We start from the raw sequence: 18,233 nt of genomic DNA, 5'->3' as shown, positions 1-18,233 counted from the left end.
ACACATTCGCGGATTTTTCTTTGGAACCTATCTAGAAATTATTTGCGGACGGACTCGCCCATTCGCGGAATTTTCCACCGCTAAAATAATCACTAATTAGTTGTATTTTGAGGTTTTTTTATTTTCATGACTAAATACATTTTTATGATACAAAAATGATTTACTAATTTTCAAATACTAATTTTGATTAATACTGTATTAGTAAGTTTAATAAGTTTAAATGATATCACATAATAAAAATAATCATTCTCTCTCTCTCTCTCTCTCTCTCTCTTTCTCTACTACAAAGATGTATGTTTTTTTGTATGATAAATAAATGATTTACTATTTTCAAATATTAATATTAATTTATACAGCAATAATATCAATTCATTAAAGAAAATACCATAATGAAATAGTAAGATTTTAGCTTATACATTTTAAAAATTATGGAAGAATGAAGGAAATCCCAGTCAGATTCTTTCTCTAACTCCAGGTACTAAAACTCAGATATACGTATCAAGTTAAGTGACCGGAGGGGGAAGGAGCTGTTTTGTTGCTGCCATCAAGTGCTCATGAAATTTCCACCCCTCCCCTCTCTCTCTCTCATTTACTGGGACTAGAGATTTTTTATAGTACTTTTACTATTTGTTTTTAATACTTTCAAATAATAATAATAATAATAACTGTAATTACAAAATTCATATTATGTTAATAGTATTTTAAAGAAATACAATAGTAATCTATCCATGTCACTTTTAATTAAGGTTAACTCTCTCTCTCTCTCTTTTGACACACAAGATAATGTGTCATAGTGGTAACTCCCTCCCTCTCTTTTGCTGGAAGCGTTATAAGTATTTTTTGAGAGAACAGAGAGAGATAAACACTCTCTCTCTCTCTCTCTCTCTCTCTCTCTCTCTCTCTCTCTCGTCTCTCGTCTCTCTCAATCGGAATCTCTCTCTTTTACCGAGATGAGAGAATTTTTATGGTACTAGTATGTAAAATGTTTATTGATAATTTCAGTTATTTAATAATAATAATTATGAATTTTGTAATAATAATTACAAAATTCATAATGGTAGTATTTTAAAGAGATGAAAATGACCTTTCCATTTCACTTGTAAGGATAACCCCTCTTTCTTACTGAGATGAGAGAATTTTTTATGGTAGATGCACGTGTTTATTTTATTTTCAAATAATAATAATAATAATAATAGAAGTAGTAATAATACAATAACTAATTTCCAATGAAAATTCTTCCCTTCGTCTTTTCCTGTATCAATTTCCCTACCTCAACTCCAGTGACGCTCAGAGCCCCAGTGGGAAAGTAACAATGCCATACAATGGTCAACGAATTTAATGGTTTATGTAATCTCTCTCTCTCTCTCTCTCTCTGCTATTGCCTGTTTATATATTTCTAATGGTAAGATGTTAAAAATTACTTTAAGATGATATTAATAATACCAATTCAATGGTATATTTGATGTAGGATAATACTTTAAGTAGACATTTGGTATTTGTGATTTCACATTCCATTGTTCCCTTGTAAAAAGAAAATGGATGTCTCAAATAGTAACAGTATGAAAGAAAACGTGCATGACTGAATACTTATGGGGGGACCGAATTATTTTCACATACGTAACTCAAATAGTAACAGTATGAAAGAAAATGTGCATGACAGATTACTTATGGGGGGACCGAATTATTTTCACATACGTAACTAAGTCATTCAGTACGTACATAGTATGTATTTATGTATAAACATAAAATGTAAGATTTACTTTAAAATAGTATTAATAATATTTCAAAGATTAATATGAACTATAATAGGATATTTTATGTATATTTGATGAAGTATGGTCTTTTTTAGGGATACTTTGGTGTTTGCATGTTCAGGATAGTTTATGAGCATTTTTAGAGGGGGGTTCCAAACATTCGCGGATTCTAACTATTCACGGGGTGTGTGTGTGTGTGTGTGTGTGTGTGTGTGTGTGTGTGTCTGGTGCGCATCCCCTCGAATACGGGGGGACCACGTATATGTATATATACCTATCCTATATATATATATAAATATTATATATATATATATATCTATTATATATACTATATATATACCATATATATATATATATATATATATATATATATATATATATATTATATATATATATATATATACACACACATACAGGGAGTCCTCGGGTTACGCCGGTTTCGACTTGCGCTGTTTTGTGGTTACGAACACGCCCCCATAAAAATATAAAAAATATTGTCTCATTCTGTCTTACGCGGTTTAGCGTCGTAAGCGACGTAAACACACACAAACTAGTTTCGGGCGCACAGCGGAAAAATACGCTTTGTTGTGGTTGTAGGGCGGAGAAGATGGCATCGCTCCCTATGCTCAGTCTCAGTACATCCACCAATTTGGTTGTTTACACCGTCTCTCTCTCTCTCGTTTTTTTTTTTAACGCCTTTTTTTTTTAACTTTTTGCCCTTGGTTATGGCTCCCAAGCATAAGGCAGACTCTTCTGATGGTAGTGCATCAAAGAAAATAAAGGCCATCACCATGGAAGTTAAAGTGGACATTATAAAGCGATCTGAAAAGGAAGAAACACCAACAAACATTGGGCCGGTCGCTTGGCCTTAAGTCGTTCGACTGGAATTGTTCTTCGAATTGTTTTCTCTTTTTTAAATACTTTTTTTTATGTCATTAATAGTTACATTTTATTATAACACTGTACGTACAGTACTTTACAGTATATTTTATATTTTATTTTTTATGCTCCAGCTTACACTGAAAATCGTGTTACGACGCGTCTTAAGAACAGATCAAACGTCGTAACCCAGGGACCTCACTGTATATATATATATATATCCTACTTATATTATTAATATAATATATATATATATATATACTCCGTCATATATTAATATTATATATAATATATATATATATTATATATATATTATATTTACTGTATTTATGTATGTATGTAGTATGTATGTATGTATGTATGGTATAAATATAAAATATAAAATATATATGTTATATATAAATATATATATATATTTATATTATATTTTATATATATATTTTATTAAATATATATAACTATATATATATATATATATATATATATATATTCATATATATATATATTATGTATTATATATATATGATATATATATATAATATATATATATATATATATATTTATATATATATATATGATATATAGATATATATATATATATTATATATATATAATATATATATATTTATATATATATATATATATATATATATATATATATATATATATATATATATAGATATATATATATATATATTATTATATATATATATATATATATATATATGTATATATATAATATATATAGTATATATATAGATATATATATATAGTATATATATATATATATATATTATATTGTATGTATACTATATATACATACATATATATACAGTCCATACAATACATACATATATACATACATATATATACATACATATATATACATACATATTTATATATATTTATTTATATATACATACATATATAATATACATATATATATATATATATATTATATATATATATATATATATATATCAAACTACATATTGCCTTTAATACTATTTTCTAATTTGCTCTACCTCGGGAATATATATCTCTATATATATATATATATATCACGATATATGTCTTTAATCTATCTCTACCCTCAATATATCATATACATACATATATATACATACATATAATATAATATATATATTATATATATTATATATATCTATATATATATATATTATATATATATATATATACATATACAATATATCCAATATACATGTTACCATATTATATATATATATATATATATATATATATATATATATATATATATATATTATATATATCACTACATATGTCCTTTAATATCTAATTTGCTCTACCTCGGAATTAATATATTTTCATATATGCTTAACCGAGGGGGAATTTATTAAGCGATAATAGAATTGGCCATAGACAGGCGCGAACCAGTGACTTCCCAATCCCAGGACTGGCAGTGAAGCCTTAAACCACCCCGACACCGCAAGAGATACAAGTTCATGCCGCCTCCTACCTGAAATACCTTTTGCGCGCACAGGTATTTTTTGTTATGGAGACTGCATCAACCCATCTCGTTCTCGGTGGCGTGGTAGTGCTTTTGCCCGCACGTAGTCATCATATAAGTATCACATTACCGTGATTCATATAAATATATCGAACTACATATGTCCTTTAATATCTAATTCGCTCTACCTCGGAATTAATATATTTTCATATATGCTTAACCGAGGGGGAATTTATTAAGCGATAATAGAATCACTCCATGTAACGGCTAATTTGAAATGATACAAAAATTATGTCAAAGTGACGAAATAATTTCTGAGATGTGTCACAGATACTTTTAAGTGCGGCAAGAAAGAAATTCGCTCTTGCGTGCCTGCGTAACGATTGTAAACAAAATAACACCTTGATCCGTGAACTCCCAGCATCCCCCAAGGCGCGATTCAAGAGTTTTCGGCTGGTAGGCCTAAAAGTATTTTTCCGTGAATTTTTAAACAAACTTTTGTATGTCGACGTAAAATACGTCCAGTCGGCACCCGAGAGACAAAAAATGTCGACGTAAAATACGTCTAGTAGGCGTTTAAGGGTTAAGAAGACTTTCAACGAGATGATGACCAAGGAAGGCTACAGTTCTCAGCAAGTCTTCAATTGTGATGAGACTGGCCTTTTTTGGAAAAAAATGCCTCGTCGGACATACATCACGGAGGAAGAGAAGAAGCTACCCGGGCATAAGCCTATGAAAGACAGGCTTACGCTCGCACTTTGTTCAAACGCCAGTGGGGATTGCAAGGTGAAGCCCCTACTGGTGTATCATTCCAAGACTCCTCGAGCCTTCAAGGCCCACAAAGTGCTGAAGAAAAAGCTTCCAGTGATGTGGAGGGCTAATGCAAAAGCCTGGGTAACGAGGCTTTTGTTCACAGAGTGGGTAAATCTGTGTTTCGGCCCGACAGTGAAGAAATTTTTGGAAGAGAAGCGCCTCCCTCTGAAATGTCTGCTGGTGTTGGACAATGCCCCTCCCCACCCTCCTGGCCTCGAGTAAGATATCCTAGCGGAGTATTCCTTCATCAAGATTCTTTTTCTTCCGCCCAACACCACCCCTCTCCTCCAGCCCATGGACCAGCAAGTGATAGCGAACTTTAAGAAGCTGTACACGAAACATCTTTTCAAGAGATGTTTCGACATCACCGATACCAAAAACCTCACCTTGCGTCAATTTTGGAAGGAGCATTTCGACATCGTCATTTGCATCCGACTCATCGACCAAGCTTGGAAGGAGGTTTCGAGGCAAACCTTGAATTCCTCGTGGAGGAAACTCTGGCCTGATGCCGTATCCGCCCGAGACTTCGAGGGATTCGACGTGGGCGAAGCTGGTGCTGCAGAGTCAGAAACAGTTGACGATCCCGAAACTGTTTCCCAACCAGATCTTGACAAGATCGTTGCACTCGGCAAGTCCATGGGGCTCGTCGTCGACAAGGACGACATCAACGACCTTCTCGAGGAGCACCAAGAGGAGCTTACGACGGATGACCTGAAGGAGTTGGAGGCCATGCAACATAACGTCGTTCAAGAGGAGTTCTCTAGCAGCGGCGAGGAAGAGGAGGAGGAGCCTTTGACAACGGCAGAAATTAAGGATATTCTAGGCGCTTTTCATAAAGTGCAATCATTTATAGAAAAAAAGAAACCCCGAAAAGGCTCACACAGGTCGTATGCTTGCGCAGTTCGATGACGTTTGCCCGAGTCGTTTCAGGAACATTGTGAAAAGTAGGCAGAAGCAATCTTCCTTGGATTGTTATTTTTTAAAGAGGCCTTCAGCATTAGCAGGAGTAAGCAAAAAGGAAGAACCAAGTGATAAATAACAAAGTTGAAAGCAAAAAGGAAGAACCAAGTGATGAAAAACAGAACGTTGAAAGTGGTGATGGGAAAAAAAAAAAAAAAAAAAAAAAAAAAATCTACAAAAAAGTAAAAAATAAAAAAAATAAAAAAATATTTTAATTTTTGTAGATTTTTATAAGTTAAGTGTTACAGTTTTGTTAATGTTTTTTGTAAATTTTAGTTTTATAGTTTTCCTTAAATTTTTTGTGTTTTCGTAAAGTTAAGTGTACGTACATAAGTACGTTATCTGCCGTTTGTCCTCCTCCTCCTCTGCCGCCACTTTCGGAGATAGCCTCACTCGAAAGGTAAGCTTCCACATTTTACGTTACAGTAATAATATTTCTTGTACACTAATATACACTTTATTTACAGGTTTTGCATTCTTATTCTTAATTTAGGTATTGAATGGTCCAAATTGTTGTAGTATTTCATTGTTTATAGGTCAATTTAGCTTTATTATGAAATTTAATGGGGTGTTTTTGGAGGGCTTGGAACGGATTAGCCATTTTACATGTAAAATGTGTTCCAAGATACGAAAAACTCATGATACGAAGGCCGCCTCGGAACGGATTAATTTCGTATCTCGAGATACCACTGTGTGTGTGTGTATGTATGTATGTATATATGTATGTATGTATATGTATATATACATATATATATATATATATATATATATATATATATATATATATATAGTATAGATAGATAAATAGATGTGTATATATATATATATATATATATATATATATATATATATATATATATATATATATATAGCCGATGAACGGACTGAAGGTCTTCCGGGTAGAACTCGAAGTCTTCAATCCTCCGAGTTCCACATTCCGGGATAGAAATAAGCCCGTCCTGGAAGGGGGCGTATGACGCTACTCTCCAAGGATTGTTTCAATACTGAACGGAGGTAGAGAGTCATACGGGGGGGGCAATTGCGCTCCCCCTGTGCTGAAAGGTGGGGGAGAAGCTAGCGGAGCTTGGCTCAGTCCGGCTATAATGTTGTCCTGGGAGCTGATCCTATCAGACAACCGGGAGAACATCTGTTCCATACTGGTTTTCAGAGACCCCACCAGATCGCCCACTTGTTGCAACAGGCCAGTGTTGGGATCCAAAGCCGGAGCTGCTGCGGAGGTGGACGGGTGGCTCTGAACCGGAACCAAAGGTAGTGGAACGGTTGACTCCGCTGGAGTGTGTGATCTCTCCCTGGAGGATCTACTCCTAGAGGATTTGGAGCCGGACCCAGAAGCTTTAGACCTCTCTGCTCCGGGGTTTTTAGCCGGAGACTTACGAGATGAAGATGACGCCGACGCCGTCTTTTAGACGACGACGACGTCTTAGTCAAGGTTTTTACCGCTTGTCCTTTGACCTTAGGTCTAACGGAAGCATCAGGAGAAGTATACAGTTCTGTACCTGTAAAGCCTTGGAAGGATGGAGAGTTTGCAGGGGTAGAAGATCCAGTGGCACCCAAGGGCATCCCTTGGGCGTCCAACGTACTCACCTCGACCAACAGGTCGTCTACACCTACCATGGGTTCAATATTAAGGTCTAATGTCGCGACTTCCGAGGAGATGTCCTGGCCTGGATCCGTCAACGAGGCAGCGAGCTGTTGTTGAATGAACGCAATAGTCGGAGCCGCCTCTGCTGGGTCGACGTAGCCCGTTGACTTGCCTCCGGGGAAGATCAGGACCGCCAACCTCTTCTCGAGAATGTAGGGCATACCCTTGGCGGCGTTCTTCCCAAAACCGCCGACCCAGGCCCGCAGGGTTGCCAGTGCGGTGTCCTTCACAGCCGGAGCCTGGAAGAGAGGGTATTTATTAGTTTTTAAGATTAAACTTGAAACTAAAAGTAAATTAAAAGCTTAACTTAAAATTATAGGGGATGCGAAATCCCCTGTATTTTTATCTTAAGTCTAAGAAAGATTTGAATTTTTTAAAACTTAAGAACTATAACGAAGTAGGGACTGGCTAACGGAGTTGAAATACTTACCCCGTCTAAGAGCTGGCTCACCAGATCATAACAGATGGTGCATGTCTCGTGATACCAGACCTGGAGGTCCCCGTGCGGAGTCGCGCATGAGCATGGGACCGGCAAACTTCATGTCCACAGGGGTCTTGAAGCGTGGCGGCGCATCCCGGATGCTCACAGTTGGTGGTCTGTAAGTGAAAAGACACATGAGCATCTTAAAAGGCTATCACTTACAGGCTAAAAGGACAGAAGAACTCCGCTGCATGCCGGAGCTCAGAAAAAATTGGGCATAACCCCTCCCTTAACGCCTGAATAGGCTATAAACCCCCCAGAGAGATCCGGTGAGGCAGACAAGGGAGGGGGGGATGGTTTAAGGTAGCTTAAGATAAACTTACTAGTTTAACATAACTGATTCTTAAACCTATAAAAATCGAACGTATCGGACTAAGTCCAGTGCGTGGCGGAGCATGTCGCGACTTCAGCGCGACGGAGGGGTTAGTAGAGACCAACTGTATGCCTCAGTCCACCCTGGGGCGGGGTGGGACTAGCCCCATTTACACTTGGATGCCGGAGCTCCGGTAGAAAAGGAGCCCCACCCAGTAAGGTGGGAAAGGGCGAGAGGGTGACACAGACTCGCGCTAGCAACGGAGCGACGGAGAAGCGACGGAGGGGGGAAGGGAAAAAAAAAAAAAAACCAGTCCCCCACCCCCCCCCCCTAGCTATCCGGCCGGACCGAGAAGCTGGGGGAGGTCGTGTCCAGTCTGGGTCTTGTCCCCGTCCCTCTACTCCCTCCGCCTGGGGGGAAGAGGGAGGCAGGCTTTCGGTATGCGGAGCGAGCGTGGGGCAGACCAAACCCTCCCCCCGGCCCTATGGAAGAGCGGGAGGAGGGAAGATGACTGGACAGGCGTCTGGCTGCTCCGTGATCACGTAGTGACCACGGGGTGGTAACAACAAAACAATGAAACGATAAGGCCTAGAATACACAACCGGCTGATCAGAGAGAAGCTATAAGGAAGCAACCGAACTGAAGAGCGGTAGCGCATGGGCCCTATGGGCCAAAACCTAGGCTAGATGAAGCCAGACGCCTACACTAACACACATCATAAATTAAATAAAACATGAAAGAAAGAAAACAAAATAGTAGGAGAAACAATCCAGGAGTGTACGGACTAACCCGAAAGAAAGTCTACCACTCAAAGCTAGCCGGGGCCGATACTTAGAGCCGTGGCTAGGGGTCTGGATAGAAGGAGCCTACGTAAGGCAAAAAGACATGCATGCATGACATAAACCGCGTAGACTGTACCCTAAAACAAATAGGATGACTAAAAATAGAGCGTACTAAAGTAAGGGAAGGTTCTGGGTATGGAAGACCAAGAACGAACCCGCCACGAGGCAGAACCATGCTGCCATGCTTCCGAACCTAGAGTTTCGTATTTATACCTAAAAACGGCAAATACTGGCTCAAGGACGGAAAAAACCAAATAGCAATAAACATTGAGTACTTAACTTAGCTGCTGCGATGGCTGCACGCTCCATGATAAGTAATCCAAAAATAAGGGCACAAAAACACAGAGCAAAAAAGGGCACGTGTATACAGTGTGCGCTAACTGAAAAGGATGGCCACCAGAGGCGCAGCAGTCGGCAGCATGGGATGGAGTAGTAGTAGCTGCTGCCCACTCTGTGGGTCGGCTCCCCTCTTGTGGGGATTTTGTAGTGGGAGATTTCTATTGGCAAGCGGCTCGTGGTAGTGGTCTCACTCGCCATAGTGTTCATACCGACACCCTCTTGGAGGGTGAGCGAGTCAGTTGTACTGACCTTTTTCTTTATTTATTTATTCTCTGGTATGTGTTAGTACATTTACCCTAGAAATAATAGATTAAAGATATTTCGCGCAGCGACACGAGCTGAGCCCAGAAATATATATATATATATATATATATATATATATACACATATATACAGGTGGCCCCTGGTTAGCGGTAGGGGTTCCGAATTCACTCCCTGACGCCGAGCGATTTTAAAGTCTACGGCCACCTCACACCTTCTTCCGGAGCATTATACCAGTTAACAGCGCCCTAGACTAGTCAATGGTGCCGTAATCCCGCAATAAGTAAAATTTTATTTATGCAGTATAGTACTAGTATAGAATTTACTGTAAATTACATTTTAATTTTATAAATACTGTAAAGTGAAAAAAGCCTACCTTTAATCCTTTGGGTGTTTTATAAAGTATAATCCTCATACAGTGGTACCTTGACTTACGAGTTTAATTCGTTCCATGGCCGAGCTCGTAGCTCAATTTCCTTGCACATCAAATCAATTTTCCCAGCTGAAAACACTTAAAATGTCCTTAACCATTAAGACGCCGAGCCGGTATTTCTGAAAGTGTCTCTTGTATGCCAGCGGCATTCGCGAGTGAGCGCCGAAGTGGAAAAAGTTTTTTTGCAAGAAATCACAGCATGCTTATTTTTCAAGATAAATAGTTCATTTTTGGCTCCTTTTTTTGTCATTAACTGAAGTTTAGTATGCAACCATCAGAAATGAAAAAAAATATAATTATATATAAATATTGGAATATATGACAGCGCGAAAAAAAATGTCATATACGTATAATTCTATACAAATCGTGCTGTGAGCAAAACTGTTACAGCTAATGAGTTAATTATTTTTTCGTTGTATTGTACACTAAACGGTGATGATTTTGGTATATAACAAATTGTAAAACTATCAAAGCAACACGGAGAAAATATCACAATATGATGCATGAACTCGTAACACACGGACGTAAAAAAAGGCAGTTTTAAAAAATTCACCATAAATCAAAATATTGTGCTAGAGACTTCCCGTTTGTTGCAAAATGAAGGTAATTGATTGAATATTACTAGACTGTAAGTGTTGTAGCTTACAATTGCAGTTTTCGACCATTTCAGTCTAGTTACAAGTTGACCTAAGGACGAATTTTTTCTATTTATCGTTATTTATATGAAAATATTTCAAAACTGATAAAAGCTACAACCATGGGTTGTTTTTGGTTGTATTCTACCTGAAACTGCGCACATTCTCATATATAAAACTTTATGTGACAGCTAATTTAAAATGGTGCAAACATTATGACAATTGTGATTTTTTCGGAAGAGTTACCGCGCGGACGTAAGGAAAATTTTTTTTTTTTCATAAATTCACCATAAATCGAAATATTGTGCTAGAGACTTCCAAATTATTGCAAAATAGAGGTAAATGATTGAATATTATTAAAATTCATGAGTTTTAGCTTACAATTGCGTTTTTCGACCATTTCGGTTGAGTCAAAGTTGACCAAAGGTTAATATTTTGGCACATTATTTATATGAAAATATTTCAAAACTGATAGAAGCTATAACCATGTGTTGTTTTTAGATGTATTCTACATGAAATTGCGCATATTTTCATACATAAAACTTAATGTAACGGCTAATAAAAAGCTGTGCAAACGTTGCGACAATCGGACAAAAATTTTTTCATTTTTTCAGCAGTTACCGCGCGGACGTGGGAAAAAGTTTTTTTTTTTTAAATTCCCCATAAATCGAAGTATTTTGCTAGAGACTTCCAATTTGTTGCAAAATGAAGGTAAATGATTGAGTATTACTAGAATGTAAGAGTTTTAGCTTACAATTGCAGTTTTCGACCATTTCGGTCGAGTCAAAGTTGACCGAAGGTTGAAATTTTGGCACATCGTTATTTATATGAAAATATTTCAAAACTGATAAAGCTACAACCATGGATTGTTTTTTGTTGTATTCTACATGAAATTGCACACATTTTCATATATAAAACTTTATGTAACTGCAGTTTAAAATGGTGCAAACATTACGACAATTGGACGAAAAAAATTGATATTTTCGGAAGAGTTACCGCGCGGACGTAAGGAAAAAGTTTGTTTCATAAATTCACCATAAATCGAAATATTGTGCTAGAGACTTCCAATTTGTTGCAAAATGAAAGTAAATGATTGAATATTACTAGAATATAAGAGTTTTAGCTTACAATTGCGTTTTTCGACCATTTCGGTAGAGTCAAATTTGACCGAAGGTTGAAATTTTGGCACTTATCGTTATTTATATGAAAATATTTCAAAACTGATGAAAGATACAACCATGAGTTTTTTTGTATTCTACATGAAATTGCGCACATTTTCATATATAATACTTTATGTAATGGCTAATATAAAATGGTGCAAAAATTATGTCGAAGTGACGAAATAATTTCAGAGATGTGTCGCTGATGCTTTTTAGTGAGAGAAGAAAGAAATTTGCACTTGCGCGCCTGGGTAACGATTGTAAACAAAACAACAGTTTGATCCGTGAGCTCTCAGCATCCCCCAAGGTGCGTGATTCAAAAGTTTTCACCTAGTAGGCCTATAACTATTTTTCCATGAATTTTTAAAAAAACTTTTTTTCGTCGACAGACAATTTTCGTCGACGTTTAATACATCCAATCGGCGTTAAAGGGTTAATCTGTTCCAACCCTCAAAATGCCACCCCATATTTTCAGGTTTCATGCTATCAAATAAAGGAAATATATTTCTAAATGACAAATATTGTATACTTTATCTTATCTTGTAGCTAAATAAGTTCAAAAACAGCAAAAGAGAACGATGAAAGTATGGTTTTAACCTTATACAACCAAACAAAGAAGCCATTTAAAACTTCACACTATATTTACAAATGTACCTTCTCTGCTCTAATGCTTACGTTTACGGGTATCAGTTTTTAGAAAGAGTCAATCTACTAACCAACTCTGATATGCGCCAATAATTTAATATAGTTCAATGATTTTGCAATGATTATATGAGTACAAATATTTTTTTGTGCAAGCAATTGTTTGGAATGGCAGATCAGTGAATAATATATTGATCCTATTTCCGGATGATATTTTAGTGATAACCAAGCACTTGGTTGACAAGGAATACCATACATAATAGTTTTCTAAATTCAGATTTATCAACGCTGTCTGGGAATTTTATAATGGTCTGAAATTCTTACATACTACAAGAAAGAGAGAAAGAAAAGTGTGAGTGGAGGGGCGGGGTGGTCATGCAAACGAAAAGAACATGGGCCACTATAGTTTTTTTTAAGCACAGCTACTGCCACACTGTGAATCTCCTCAGAGAGAAATATTATGACAATGGTAAATAAATTTAAGTAACATAGATTTTACTACATGATGTCAAATTTAATATGTTGCAAGAAAATTTGGATTTCAATTGTTTTACCTACTAATCCCAAATAGGCATTTCATTATGTTAACTTTAAATAAATAATTATACATTGTTTGAAGCACTATATGTATCTACTGTATATATCAACCATATGAATCTTTCCCAGCACTAAAAATGTGTGGAATGATTATTCATTGCATATGTCATACAGGAGTGGACAAAATACTATCATAATTATCTTATGTTAAACCAGGCTTCTCCTCTCTTGACTCTACCCATTTCAACTGGAAAGAGCAAAGAACGGCCCCTCTAAGTTCACCCTGGTGGTGGTGAGACTAGTGCCATCTATGTACCATTAAAATGATGACCAGTGTATGTCGACGGACTTTTGGACTTTAATGTACCTCTGTACCTTACTATGTACCTTCCTCTCTCTCCCATACAGATAAAAATTAGCTCAAGTCAGAAGAGAAAGCTTTTAAAATTCCCACTTTTTTTCCACAGTTTTCAATTAGCCAGCCTAACTATCTACCACTTTGTAATGAAAACATGTATGCATGCAAGCATCGTCCCTTTTTGTACTGTGTAGAGATTTTGTAAATTACTTAAATTTTGGAAGTAAGCGTAAATCACATACACTCACTCACTCTCATTTAAATTGCAAGTATTTTTCTTTGTAAATTAGCAAAAAGTCATCATACTTTTATTTCTTATATAGCATGCATCAACTGCTCTTGCTTAATTATTCCTAACTCACACAGATTGAACTGAGGGCTCTCAAATGAAAGGTAAGGGTACTACCATCTGACCAAAAGTGGTCATAAAAGAAGTTGGAACCTGAGTACTTCTGTATCTGAGGCAATACCTGGGTACATTAAAATCTATATACGTAATACTAGCCAGTTTTAGCCAACTTCCCACCCACCACTGACCAACTGATAGAACTTCATTTGAATTGTCCTTTCTGAGTTAATATGATAAAAAAAATAAATACACACACTAGAATATAACAAAATCACATTGGGATTAAATAAGACCTCAGATGAAAGGCAAGCCACTATCAACAGACTCTCAACAGCCATAAAAAGTAGTTGGAACAAATACTTCTGCAATACAAGCATTACCTGTGCACTATATATCAAGAAAACATATGAAAAAAACTAGAAGCCAAAAGAAAATGTGCAATAACTATTGTTATTTATTCACAGCATGGGCTCCTGCATGCTGCCTTGAGGCAAATGGACAAACCTTACTATACCTTAAAATGTTAAAAGTGCATTAATTCTTAATTTTGCACCTGAATAAATTCTAAATATTGTACACGAACTTGGTCGTCTGTATATTTTAAAATTTTTTAAAAATTTTGCTGTAACAGGAAAATGTCATCAAAAACCTCCAAAAGGGAACTAACCAACCTTCAATGTTGACATTATCAGGACTATAAACAAGTGTCATTGTCGTTTTAGCTGTGTTTCCTGGATCTTGAATAGGGGGGTCACCTCCCTGATGAGAACTTGGACCAGACTTAGGAGCTGGAGGAGCGGGTGGTAATGCGACTTCAGGTCGTGGTGATCGTTGAGGAGGTATTTCATCATCTAGATCTACAAGCTTGTCTTCAACATTTACAATTCTGGAAGATCCTTTCTGCTGGCAGGTTACTACCATGCCGCATGTGGCCTCTTCAGCCTGGAAACACGTAACTGTGTTAAGTCTACCAAGTACTGTATCTGGTACAAAATATTCAATAAACTATTGTAAGATGAAAAATTGAAAAATAGCTCTTACCAGAGAGCATAATGTTGCCAAGATATGTCATCCCTCTAGGGATGGGTTGTGTGCTTTGGTAGGTATAATGTCGATGGCACTAAGAATCTCTGCAAATTTTAATAAACTGCCAACAATTACATATACTGTCTCTCTTAATTTGCTGTCCAACTTTTTCAGCTTTACACTGCTTTAGTTTCCAGTACTATTTATAAGCAAATCTTTCATGTGCCCACACACAGTCTCAATATACCACTCAATTGGTCTCATTCCTATTAACCTATTTAATATATTTTCTTGATAATCATAGACAAAAACTTCAGTGAAGTCTTACCTTGACCACTTACTGCTAGCTCTATATTGAGGTACATAAATAAATACTGTTTTCATTGAACAAACTGCATACCACATAAGACAGATTAAGGATAAGGATGGAAATGTACTGAGAAATGAAAGACATAATAAGGCGATGGGAAAAATATTTGAGGCCTTATTGAATGAAGAAAATGAAAAGATTTCTAAGAGGAGATGGACACAAAAATTATGGACCAGTCACAGAAATAACAAAAGCGGAGGTTAGAGTGGCACTGGGAAAAATGAAAAATAGTAAAGCAGTAGGACCGGATGGCATACCTGCAGAAGCCTGGAAGGCTCTTGATGAGGAAGGAATTGACATTGTGGCAGTTAATGAAAAAGATCATGGAAAGTTAGATGATACCCGAAAAATGGAGAGGAAGTACATTAATCCCCATATTCAAAGACAAAGGGGATATTCAGTGTTGTGAAAATTACTGAGAAATCAAGCTCATGTTACATACACTAAAGGAATTTGAAAGAATTATAGATGAAAGATTACAGTAACAAGTTTTCATCGGTAGACAGCAACTAGGATTCATGAAGGGCTCAGTACTGTGGATGGTATTTTTGCTCCGAGACAAATTATGGAAAAGTTCAGAGAGAAGCAAAAGATCTTGCATATGGCCTTTATAGACCTTGAGAAGGCATATGACAGAGTACCACATCAAGAAATATGGAGATGTCTCAGGGAGAGAGGAGTGATGGAGAAGTACGTCAGAATGATCAAGATGTATAGAAATGTAAAGACCAGCATCAGATCTACAGTTGGCAGAACAAAAAATTTCCAAGTTGGAGTCAGCCTACATCAGGGTTCTGCTCTGAGCCCACTTCTGTTTAATATCGTCTTGGGTGTGTTGACGGAGGATGTCAGGGAGGAGCCACCATGGTGTCTGCTCTATGTAGGTGACAGTCTTGGTAGGCAAGAACAAGGAAGAACTGGAGGGGATGCTTGAAAGATGGAGATATGCTTTGGAGAGTAGAAGTTTAAGGATAAGCAGGAAAAAGACAGAATATATGACAACCGAATTGGATGGTGACCAGCAAACCACAATCAAATTAGGCGGAGGAAACATCAAAAGGGTCCATAAATTTAAATGCCTTGGCTCAGTGATTGACGATCAGGGGGACATGGAAGAGGAAATTAACAACCGGATTCAGTGTGGTTGGAATAACTGGAGGAAGGTGTCTGGTGTCATTTGTGATAGGAAAGTCCCTATTAGATTAATGGGCAGAGTGCACAAGGCAGTGGTCAGACCAGCAATGACATATGGATTGGAAGCAGCACCACTAAAGAAAACAGAAGGCAGAAAGTTGGATACAACCGAGTGGATGCTTAGATGGATGAGCGGAGTAACCAAAATGGACAGGGTTAGAAATGAACATATCAGGGGTACAGTAAAGGTCACTGAAGCATCAAAGAAAGTGCAAGAGGCAAGGTTATGATAGTATGGCCACCTGATGACAAGAGAAGAGCAACACATGGCAAGAGAAGTGATGGACGTGGAGGTGGATGGAACACGAAGGAGAGGAAGACCTAAGACCAGGTGGAAAGATTGCATTAGAGATGATATGAGGGAGATGGGAGTACAGGGGGAAATGACACAGGACAGAGGTAAATGGAAGAGACTCATTAAAAATGGCGACCCCAAATAAGGATAAAGCTGGGAAGAAGATACCCATGTAACTCACCTCAATAACTACACGCATGCTCATGTTATCACAGATATAACAATCTTTCTGAAGATCCTTCTTAAGCACATCTTTTGTCAATTTCCACATATTACCAGTGGGTGCCAAAGGACCAAGGATTCCATATGCCACCTGGAGACAAGGGGAAGAAAACAATGTAGGAAATATTTATGCTACTTTTATCACCAAAGATCATTCTTCCCATATTGACTAAACACTTTAAACTCTCAACATCCAGTCTGGATGAAGTAATTTCTTTATGATGCAATTATTAGTATTTATCATATTCAATCTTGGATCTTAGCACAAGTCCCTCCCACACACATATGAAGAATGAATATGCTTACCAAATTCGTACCCTCCATAAGAACCTCGCCATCACCTTCCAAGATTCTTACTTGACCCCTTAAAGGCGAACGGGAAAGCAAAGATAATTCCAGCAGATTCCCAGAGCACCTTGACTGCAATGAAATCCATGTAGCTTTTTCCTTTACTTAATACTTTGTAACTGTAACACTTACCAAATATATCATAGTTAGTACATAATTTAATTATATCATAGTTAGTACATAATTTAATTTTAGCTATATGTTCTACTAATTTTGAGTTGTGAATTTGACAAAATCATGATGCATACAATTTAGTCCTTCATGGCTGAATCTCCCCATTACATAAGTTTGAAAAATATATTTCTCAATGAACTATGACAACTATAGCAAGCACTGTGTACATTTCTAATACTTAACTAACATCAGCAATCGTCACTCTTGAAATTCATTTTAATAACCTTTATCTGGTTTGGTAAATGTAGCAACCCTCAGTAATGACTACTCATTTGTAGACATCTCCATCCTCATAAATGTCAGCTATTTTTTACATTTAGGTATGGTTAAAAAAAAAAAAAAAAAAACTATGAATTGTTCTTTAAGTTATGGTCTGAAGTAGTACTTTGTCACTGCATAAAGAAGCTGTACTATTTAGTACTAGTATTTATAAGGGGAGAAAATTAGGTCTCCTTACTGCAATGTATCACAATTCAGACTTGGATACCATTTTTGACTGGCGTTGTCATCCAAAGATATAAAATGGTCCAAAACTCCCAGAAGTTGACATAGGAAGTGACTGAACTGTTTTTACGGCTGTTTGTTTGGCCTAAAAGCTTTTGACTAATTCCGATCATTGCTGTAACCAAATTATCTATGAGCAGGTTCATAGTAATATAAAAACTTAAGCAGGCTGAATTGACTTTGAGTGATCCT

The 18,233-nt window shown here is 36.7% G+C and overlaps 1 protein-coding gene across 3 annotated transcripts in view; it reads right to left on the bottom strand.

Annotated features, from left to right (window-relative positions):
* Positions 1–18,233, bottom strand: part of LOC135219686 (uncharacterized) — a 205,169-nt gene that overhangs the window by 32,018 nt on the left and 154,918 nt on the right. For all 3 annotated transcript variants that reach the window (XM_064256639.1, XM_064256641.1, XM_064256640.1), the window contains 3 exons: positions 17,322–17,435; positions 16,975–17,106; positions 14,580–14,850 (listed from right to left, as the gene is read on the bottom strand). In XM_064256639.1, coding sequence (XP_064112709.1) covers positions 14,580–14,850; positions 16,975–17,106; positions 17,322–17,435 — 517 coding nt within the window. The remainder of the gene's footprint in view (positions 1–14,579; positions 14,851–16,974; positions 17,107–17,321; positions 17,436–18,233) is intronic.

This window comes from Macrobrachium nipponense, chromosome 1 (genome assembly GCF_015104395.2).
Source record: "Macrobrachium nipponense isolate FS-2020 chromosome 1, ASM1510439v2, whole genome shotgun sequence".
Classification (NCBI taxonomy): Eukaryota; Metazoa; Arthropoda; class Malacostraca; order Decapoda; family Palaemonidae; genus Macrobrachium; species Macrobrachium nipponense.
Note: the sequence above shows the minus strand (reverse complement) of the source record. Positions and strands in the feature narration are given on the sequence as shown.